The sequence below is a fragment of the Macrotis lagotis genome, chromosome 7, assembly GCF_037893015.1.
Source record: "Macrotis lagotis isolate mMagLag1 chromosome 7, bilby.v1.9.chrom.fasta, whole genome shotgun sequence".
In the NCBI taxonomy this organism is placed as follows: Eukaryota; Metazoa; Chordata; class Mammalia; order Peramelemorphia; family Peramelidae; genus Macrotis; species Macrotis lagotis.
In genome coordinates, this window is record NC_133664.1 from 15,946,082 (window position 1) to 15,956,331 (window position 10,250).

The 10,250-nt window shown below is 41.0% G+C and overlaps 1 protein-coding gene across 1 annotated transcript in view; it reads left to right on the top strand.

The window, feature by feature from the left end:
- Nucleotides 1-9,926, top strand: part of NFE2L3 (NFE2 like bZIP transcription factor 3) — a 29,570-nt gene extending 19,644 nt beyond the window's left edge. The window contains exons 2-3 of the mRNA XM_074195510.1: nt 3,368-3,451; nt 7,792-9,926. Of these exons, the coding sequence (XP_074051611.1) occupies nt 3,368-3,451; nt 7,792-9,042 (1,335 nt within the window). The 3' untranslated portion in view covers nt 9,043-9,926. The remainder of the gene's footprint in view (nt 1-3,367; nt 3,452-7,791) is intronic.
- The last annotated feature ends 324 nt before the right edge of the window (nt 9,927-10,250 follow it).

Sequence of the window (10,250 nt, forward strand, 5' to 3'; positions counted from 1 at the left end):
CTTCCGGCTTCTCACTTTGATCATTAACTAATTATGTTTAGAGATTATTTTAGGCCATTTAATTATTTTAAGGCATTATTTCAACAACTTAATTATTATTTAATTATTTCAAAATTTATTTTTAGTAATTCCTCACCTTAGGAATGACCTGCCTTAAAAATGCCTCCAGAACTGAATAGGAGGCATCAGGGAACGTCTGGGACTGGCAGCAGAGGACCTGGGTTCTACCATTTTCTTATTATCTTAATGTTGTTATTACTTTGGTAACCTTGGCACAGTCACGGAACCTCTCCCTAACTCAGTTTCTTCATCTGTACAATGGAGATCATGATGGTACCTCCTTCCTAAAGAATTCAAAGTGCTTAGCACCATGCATAGCAGCTGGTAAGCATTATATAAATGATGGCTACTATCATCAATGATCTATTATTGCAATATTCTAATACAATTGCATTATGTATAGTAAATCGGATATGTAAATATAACAAATATGTGATTATATTCTATATAACTATGCAATAGCATGATATATAAGTATATATCATAGTATTTATTATATGTAACATAACAAAGATTTAATAATGTGTATATCATGTATTAATAATAGCTAACATTTATAGTATTAAGGTTTCATTTATTAGTTCATTTGATCCTCACAATAGGTGATAGGTACTGTTAGTATTTTCATTTTACAGATGAGGAAACTTAGGCAGGTAAAGGTGAAGCAACCTACGCAGACTACAGAACTAGTAAGTGTCTGAAGCAGGATTTGAACTCAGAGCTTCTTGACTCCCAAGCCGGACACTATTCATTATACTACCTGGCTGCCCCAGCTGTTCAACTATCTTTTGAATGTCCCTGCTTAGGTCAGATTGGGATGAGATGGACAGTGACCTCTCTCATTGGAAGATCTCAATCTGCATCACAGCTGCTATGGACAGCCGTGGCTTTTGAGGATGCCAAGTCATGCCCTTGATGCTCCTGGAGCCTGGTGCCCGTGGAAAACGTCTCCAGATTTTTCACCCAAACATTGCCCTAGCACTTAGGAAGCTCATCATAGGAATCCTTGTGTAGGACTTTCTTTCCTTTGCATTTCAGCTTCTTAGACTTGACCCATTCCTCTAAATAATGATGTTCTTTCTAATTAATAAATACGTGTTCCCTTCCCTCTAATCTGCAGGAATCTCTTTAGACCCTGGCTCTGCCCTGCAGGGTCAGTAAAACCCTGGGGAGGCCAAGAAGCCACCCTTGGAGATTGCCCTGAATAGACTTGACCTGGGAGCCCAGAATTCTCACCCATGAATGAAACCTTGGTAGGAGGAGGACTAGTAGGCCCCACCCTTGAAACAGTAGGCTCTGCAGGTGTCTGTAGCCCCTGTCTAGCTAATCCACATTCATTTATAGCACCAACACTGATTAAGCACCTGCTGTTTGCTTCCTCAAATCACACAAATGTGTTTCATCGAATTAGACATGGTTTTCAAAATGTTTTGTGACTATGGCCCTTGAGCAAACTTTGCTTTTCTAGACCTCCATTGGAGGCTGGAGGAGATAATTAGAGAAATGATGATGATGATGATGATGATACAATAGCTAATATTTGTATAGAGCTTAGTATGTGCCAGACATTATAAACACTTTAAAATTATCATCTCATTTGATCTTCAAAACAACCTGGAAAGTAGATGTTGTTATTCCCATTTTACAGATGAGGAAACTGAGGCAAACAGCAGTGAAATGGCATGGGAGATTGATGCTATTCTTATCCCCATTTTACAGAGGAGGGAAAAACTGAGGCAAAAACTGAGTTCACACAGCTAAGAAGTGTCTGAAGTCACATTTGAATTCAGGTCTTCCTGATTACAGGTCTAGCACCCTAAGATGCAACTCTGACATTCTATCATTCTAAATTTCTGGAGGGTTTAAAAATAAGTGGATTCCTTTTTCAGAGAGTGGACCTTGAGGGTTTCCTGACCCTAGGGGTGGCAATAGGGCCAAAGAGGGATAACTACTTGTGAACCTTATTGTAGAAGGCCTTACAGATGTGGACTTTGAATGGATCAGAGAACTTTCAGGACCTGTCTTGCTCTCATAGTCCTTGATTCTGCAGATTGGACAAGCATGGCTTCATCCAAGTCACTGGGAAAACCATATCCTACAGATGAAACAGATGCATAGGAAGACTGGTCACTGGCAGCTTCAGGGGCTTGTGCCATGGACAAGGGAGACCATTTTCTGTTTCTAGAACCATCCCACATTTTCACTTTGATGAGAGATCTTTCACCCACGTGTAGGAATGAATTCCGGATTGTATATTATCAAAACACTGAAAGGCACATTGAGTCCAGGTTCTCTGGATGGCCAAGACCACCCCTCCTTCACTAGGAAGACTCAGGCTACACAGCACGAAGACTCAGTCTCTTCAAAAAAGCTCATTCTTGTACATTAACTTGGCCTAAAAGCACCCATTGTACCTTGGAGTACAGAATTCTCTGAACACTTCCAAAGGGCTTTGAGGGTCTATGCCAATGGCACCAGGAAATGTCTATGCCATGAGTGTTCTTCAGATGTTGGTCTGATTGACCTATGGTAGTAGGGAGAGTCTAGATTCAATCCCTAACCCTGGATCATAGAGACCCAAAGCCAGAGGAACAGACATAAGATTTTGTGCATCATGGGAATATCTCTTTGGGGGCAATAGCTGTATAAGGGGCACTGGAAATATTTCTGAATCTGGAGTAAGAATACCAAGGTTTAAATTCTGTATGACCTTGGCAAACAATCAATCCACATGAGTTATCATATGCCAGGTCCTGGGGGTCCTAAGAAAGACAAAAATAGTTCTGCCCTCAAGGGCATTGAATTAGACTTGTATTAAGGGCTTGTATTCTAATGGAGGAAGAGAACAATCATATCAAAAGAGGTATATAAGATACACAATCTACAAGGGAAAAATCAAGTCAGGACTCAGTTTCCTCATGTAAAACATGAAAAAGTTTGGGGATAGCCTTTCTTATCATGCATAATATAAAATACAAAGGGAACCAATTATAATGAAATTTCTATTTGAACCCACTTCAGGAGCCTCTGCCCTGGATGACCTCCCAGTGTTCATCTTTGTGAGAGAAAGAGGGCAGGTTTTCTCCCATGATCTGAAACAAGAAACTTTATTTCTCAAGGGCATCTTCCCCTCGGGGGCCCTGGGCCTGAAGGGAAGAGAAGTGGGATGGGGTGGAAGGGTTAGCTTCCCCTTCTGGTTGCCCTGGGTGTGACGGGAGCTAGGAGAGGGAACACCTGGTCCCTATCTCCAAGGTAGTTCCTTGAACTGGTGACCTTGAAAAAACCATCCCTCTTGTATCTTTTTCAGAGCAATGGAGATGAATTGGACGCAGCCTGGTCTCTGGAAGACATTTTTCATTTGATGGCACCTCCGATGGAAAATTCCCTGGAGGTAAAACTAATGGACTCTGGCTATTGAAATCGAAGGGCATGGGAGGGAGCCCAGGATCAACCTTGTATCCTCCTTCTAAGAGAAAGAGGCTGGGTCTGAGGGGTATGAGGGGGCAGTTACATGACGCAGTAAATAAAGCACTAGCCCTGAAGTCAGGAGGAGCCCCCACAATTGAATTTTAAAAATTTATTGCAATGTTATTGAAAGTTTTCTTTAAGAAACACAACACAGGGGCAGCTAGGTGACATAGTGGATAAAGCACCGGCCCTGGAGTCAGGAGTACCTGGGTTCAAATCCGGTCTCAGACACTTAATAATTACCTAGCTGTATGGCCTTGGTCAAGTCACTTAACTCCAATGCCTTTCAAAAAACAAACAAAAATTGTTGGGCTACTTGAAAGCCATGATTAAAATAACAAAACTTAGATATCATCTTTTAAAAAATTATCAATGAAAACTGTTCTACTATTCTAGAACCAGTGGATAAAATAGAAATGGAAAGAATCCACTGAGCATTTCCTGAAAGTGATTCCCCAAATGAAAAGTCCCACGAGCTATGGGTAAAATTCAGGGCTTCTGGCAAGCAGAAACAATTCAATTATCATGTCTGTTTAAGAGAAGATTTAGCAGCCTCTACATTAAAGGATCAGAGGGCTTGGAATATGATAGCCTGGAGGACAAAGGGACTAGGATTACAACTAGAATCACCTACCCAGCAAAACTGAGTATTTCTGGGGGGGGGGGGGGGGAATAGATTTTCAATGAAAGAGAGAATTTTCAAGCAGTCTTGATGAGAAGACTAGAGCTGAATAGAAAATGTGGCTTTCAAATACAAGATTCAAGAGAAGCATAAAAAGGTAAACAGGAAAGGGAAATCACAGGGGACTTAAGGATAAACTGCTTACATTCCTACTCAGGAAACTAAAACTTGTAACTCATAAAAAATGTTCTCATTATTAGGGTAATTAGAAGGAGCATGTCAGACAGAGGGCACAGGGGTGAGTTGAATATGAAAAAATGATATCAAAAAGAATAAAATAATAAAGGGAGAGGTAGAATAGTATAAATTATCTCACATAAAAGAGGTAAGAAAAAACTTTTAGCATGGAGGAGCAGATGGAGAGGTGAGGAAGAGTGAGTGAATCTTAACTCTCAAAATTGGCTCAAAGAAGGAGTATTACCTACTTTATTGCATATGGAAATCTGTCTCGCCCCAGGAAAGTGGGAGGAGAAGGGGAAAAGAAAAAGGGAGAAGGGTAATAAAAGGGAGGGTAGATTGGAGGAGGTGGTAGTCAGAAGGAAGACATTTTTGAGGAAGGATAGGATGAAAAAAGAGGGAGAACAAACAAGGAGAGAGATAGGATAGAAGGAACTACAGTAACTATGAAAAAATTTTAAAGCAAATTTCTCTTATTAAAACTTCATTTCTGAAATATAAAGAGAACTGAGTCAAATTTATAAAATAATTATTCTTCAATTGATAACTGATCAAAAGAAAATTATCAAAAGATATGAAGTTTTTAGATGAAGTAATCAGTTATCATATATGAAAAAATGCTCTAATTCACTGTTGCTTGAAGAAATGCCAATTCAAACAATTCTGAGGTACTGCCTCATACCTATTAGATTTACTAATAGGTCAGAAAAGGAAAATAACAAACGTTGAAGGCGATATGGGGAAAATGAGACATGAATGTATTATATAATACATGAAAGTATTCTATCACAATCTTATACCACAACTTGTTCAGCCATTTCCCAACTGATGGACTTCCCCTTGATTTCCAGTTCTTTTAGATTCTTTTCCATTTCCCTAAGCATCCTGGGAAACATCTAATAATGGTATTGCTGGGTCAAAGAATATAGGCAGCAAATTCACTTTGAGCAGAATTCCAAATCTCTCTCCAAAATGGTGGGATTAGCTCTCTCAGATCCACCAACAATGGATTAAAATCCTGGTTTTTCTCCATATCCTCTAATATTTGTAGCTTTCCTCTTCTCTCATTTGAGCCAAACTAATAGGTCTAAAATGATATGAAGGTTGTTTTAATTTGCATTTCTCTAATCGGTAACAATTTAGAGCATTTTTTCACATGACTATAAATTGTTTTGACTTCTTCAACAGAAAGCTCATCCTGTTCATCTTCTTATAGATTTGACAAAGTTCTTTATATATTTGACATATGAGGCCTTTATCTGAGAAACTGTCTATAAAAATTTCCCCCCAGGTTTCTGCTTTCCTTTGAATCTTGTCTACATTTATTTTCTTTGTAAAAACCAAAAAAAAGAATTCCCTCCTTTAATAAAATCAAAATTATCCATTTTACATCTCACATCACACTCTATCCTTTTTGTTCATAAATCGTCTTATCTACCCTATATATAAATGGTATAAGATATTGGTGTGGGCCCCATCAATAATTCTTTAGAGCAATTTGCAACTATGCCCAAAGGGCTACTAAACTACGCATACCCTTTGACCTAGCAATACCACTGACCCCAAGCCAAAGCCCCTATGTCTTCCCTTCTCAGTGGATGAGGTTCATATCCAAAAATAGATAAAAAAAAAAAAACCAAAAGGAAAAGGATCTATTTGTACAAAAATATTTATAGCAGTTCTTTTCTAGTCACAAAAAATTGGAAATTGAGGAGATGCCCATCAAGTGGGGAATGGCTGAACAAATTGTGGTATGTGATTGTGATGGAATACTATTGTGCCATAAGAAATGATGAGCAGGCAGGTTTCAGAGAAACCTAGAAAGACTTACATGAGCTGATGCAAAATGATTCTGTACAAAGTACCAGTCATATTGTATGATGTCAGCTATGGATGACTCAGCTGCTCTCAGCAAGGTCTTGATCCAAGGTGACTCTGAAGAACTTAGATGAACAATGCCCCCCACCCCCAGAGAAAGAGCTGGCGGTGCCTGAACACAGACTGAAACAGACTTTTTAAAAAGAGCTTTCCTTTTCTTGGGTGTTTTTATTCTTTGGTTTCTTTCACAGCCTGACTAATATGAATAGTTATTTTTTTTTTTTGCAAGGCAAATGGGGTTAAGTGGCTTGCCCAAGGCCACAGAGCTGGGTAATTATTAAGTGTCTGAAGTCAGATTTGAACTCAGGTCCTCCTGGCTCCAGGGCTGGTGCTCTTATCCACTGTGCCACCTAGCCGCCCCAAGCCTGACTAATATGGAATTATATTTTGCATGACTACACATGAATAACCCATACTGAATTGCTTGCTTTTCAATGAGGAAGGTTGGGAGAGAATTGGAATTGTTTTAGGTTTTTGTTTTTGTTTTTCTTGCAAGGCAATGGGGTTAAATGGCTTGCCCAAGGCCACACAGCTAGGTCATTATTAAGTGTCTGAGGCCGGATTTGAACTCAAGGACTCCTGACTCCAGGGCCGGTGCTCTATCCACTGCGCCACCTTAGCTGCCCCTTGGAACTGCTTTAAAAATGAATGTTAAAAATCATTTTTACATGTAATTGGAGGAAAATAAAATACTAAATAATTTTTTTTAAAAAAGAGAGCTATCATAGTGGGGTGTGTTGTTTTTAAATTCATGGACCTCAGGTCAAGAAAGCCTGGTCTAGTGGAGCTGAGTTCAGATTCTAGCCTTCATTGTGTGTGAACCTAAGCAAATCATTTCTCCCTTCTCTGGGTTTTAGCATCTTCATCTATTAAATGGGAGGGCTGGCCTAGAACTGAGCTTTTAAGGTCCTCTTCTAGCTCCAGAGCTTTGTGTGATCCTCTGATGAAGTCACCTATACTCCATAGGCCTCATGAGCCTCAGTTTCCTCATCTGTAAAAGGTAGATAATACCCTTCCTTACAGGATCCATTGAGGTCATGTGTATAAAATGCTTGTCCAGAAGTAATGGGTTGGGGCGGCTAGGTGGCGCAGTGGATAGAGCACCGGCCCTGGAGTCAGGAGTACCTGGGTTCAAATCTGGCCTCAGACACTTAATAATGACCTAGCTGTGTGGCCTTGGGTGAGACACTTAACCCCATTGCCTTGACAAAAAACAAAAAAAAATCTAAGTTCAATTGTGGCCTGAACTAGGCCACCAGCTCCTACCTATGAGAGTTTTCATTCTATAGGAAGGACACAGAAACAAACAAGGCAGAGTTTGAAGGAGGCAGAGAAGGACAGAGACCTTCAGGGTAGGATGACCCAAGAAAGGAGGTCGGGAATCTCATATATACTCACATGTCCATTTGCAGAATGCCTCTAACCACTCTTTACCATTAGAACCTCTCTACTCACATGTAGTTCTGCCCCAAAATGTAAAGCTCTCTCCATCAACCAAGAGGTCTCTGCTTTGTCGTCCCTTCCAGGGTGTGTCGTCTCAGCCCCTGCCTCTTCTCTGCAACGGCAGCAGTGACGGTGTGGATGCTCTGGAGCAGGACAGTGTGAACTTTAGCCAGGCCATTAGCCATGACGTAAGCCTGCACGAGGCCATGTTGTTACGGCCAGATGCATCCAGAAGGGACCCGTGGGCCAGGCAGCCACAGACTCAGGAGGCATTCCTACCATTAAATTCTAGCAACGCCCTCCCTCTTCCAGGGACAGACTGGGCAGGACTTTTTCCATCTTCTGAGAGTAGAACCAGGAACCTAACAGCCCCAGACCTTTTCTTGGACCTTGATGAAAGCATATTTGATGAGATAAATCTCATGTCTTTTGCCATGGAGGAGGGTTTTGACCCAATGGAAGTTTCCCAGCTTTTTGAAGAGCCAGATTCCGATTCTGGACTTTCCTTAAATTCCAGTCATAGCAGCACATTTGTGACCAATCCAAGTTCATCGGCTTCCCCATGTGATGATGAAGGTGCTGTGGGTTACAGCAGTGATGCCGAATCTCTCTCCCAGCAGGGACTAGAGGGAGCTGTCGGAGGTCACTACCCAGAGACAGGCGAGCTGGGCGGTACCGGTGGCGGGAAGGGCTCAGACCTTTCCAGAGAGCCAACATTGGAACACATTCTTCATAACCACACTTACTACCTACTGCCAAGTCCACCATCGTCTGAACCTCTCTTTCCATGGTCCCAGAAGTCCCGGAACGTAAAAAGGAGCAGCTACCTCGGTGACCAGGCCAGCAGGCTGAGCCAGGACGAACACCATGCCAAAACCCTGCGTCTTCCCTTCTCAGTGGATGAAATCGTCAGCATGCCCGTCGACTCCTTCAACAGTGTGTTAGCCAAAAGCTTGCTGACAGACACACAGGTTTCTCTGCTCCGTGATATCCGAAGGAGGGGCAAAAATAAAGTCGCTGCTCAGAACTGCCGGAAACGCAAATTGGATGTGATTCTCAGCCTGGAAGAAGATGTGTGCAAGCTGCGGGCCAAAAGGGAGAGCCTTAAACTAGATAGGGCCCAATATAGCAAGTCACTGCATCTCATGAAACAGAAGCTCCATGACCTTTATCAGGATGTTTTCAGTAGGTTAAGGGATGACCAGGGCAGGCCTGTCAATCCCAACCTGTATGCTCTTCATTGTGGCCAGGATGGCAGCATTTTGATTGTGCCCAAAGAACTGATGAGCCCCAGCTTTAAAAAAGACCCTCAAAAAGAAAAGGAGAGAAAATGAGGGGAGGAGTGGACTTCTCTGGAGAGAAGATTCCGTCGGTGAAGAACACCAGGACAAATGGGATCCCAGTGACAACTGAAATGGAATTGGGCAGATGTTGAATCCGAGTGACTTCTAACTTGGCACAGTCCAGCCCATAGGGGACTGCTGCCGTACTTGATCGGTGCTTGTTCTTATATGACTGAATTAATGCAACAGATTATCATTTAACTGGACTAAAAACCCAATGGAGGACTTCAAGTTTAGTTCTTGGGGATGTATTGTTATATGGGACCAGCCATGTTTTTCAGGAAGTCTTCAAATGCTAGGTTCACTTCTCTTCCAAAAAAGTTGATAGACCAGAATTTCTGAATCCAATGGAGAATGGGAAAGCGAGGGACAGTTGCATTTGGGTAGGGGTTTTATTTTATAGTGAGATGATCACTTTTAAGCAAAAAAAAAGAAATCCTTTGTGTTAGAAAGATTCCATATTTTCATATGGCCTAACTTAATTCAAAGTGATCTTTTGTTCTTGTTCACTCCTGTCTTGACTCTTTGTTGACCCCATTTGGGATTTTCTTGGCAAAGATACTAGAATGGTTTGCCATTTCCTTCTCCAACTCATTTTGCAGATGAGAAACCAGAAGCCAACAGATTTAAGTGACTTGCCCAGGGTTACACAGCTACTATCTCTTACTGGATTTAAATTCAGGTTTTCCTAACTCCTGGGGCAAGACTACCCTAAAATGACCTTGATTTGTTTTCATTTAGTCTATTAGCACTGGAACCCAGATTACAGTCAGCTTTTCCAAAGCAACTTCTAGTTAAAATGTTTGTGAATACTTAATTTATGTATTTTTCTTGCTATGAAAATAAATTATGGATTTGTAGAAAAAACTGGCTTCTTTCCTTTTTTTCCCCCCCTGAAAATCATCCTAGGGGGTTATCCAGACTTTAATGTATATTTCTATACTGAAATCTTAAGCAACTAGCATTGCTGCTTCATTGTTACCTTTATTTATTTTAACTTCTTTTAGGCCTGTCTGGAAACAGAATTTTCAGATTTTTAAGAAGTTTTTGTTCTAACATTTTGTTTTCCAATTAAAATAGTAATATGTACCCATCATTTTTTTTTTTGTTTTTTAGTTTTTGCAAGGCAATCGGATTAAGTGGCTTGCCCAAGGCCACACAGCTAGGTCATTACAAAGTGTCTGAGGTCAGATTTGAAC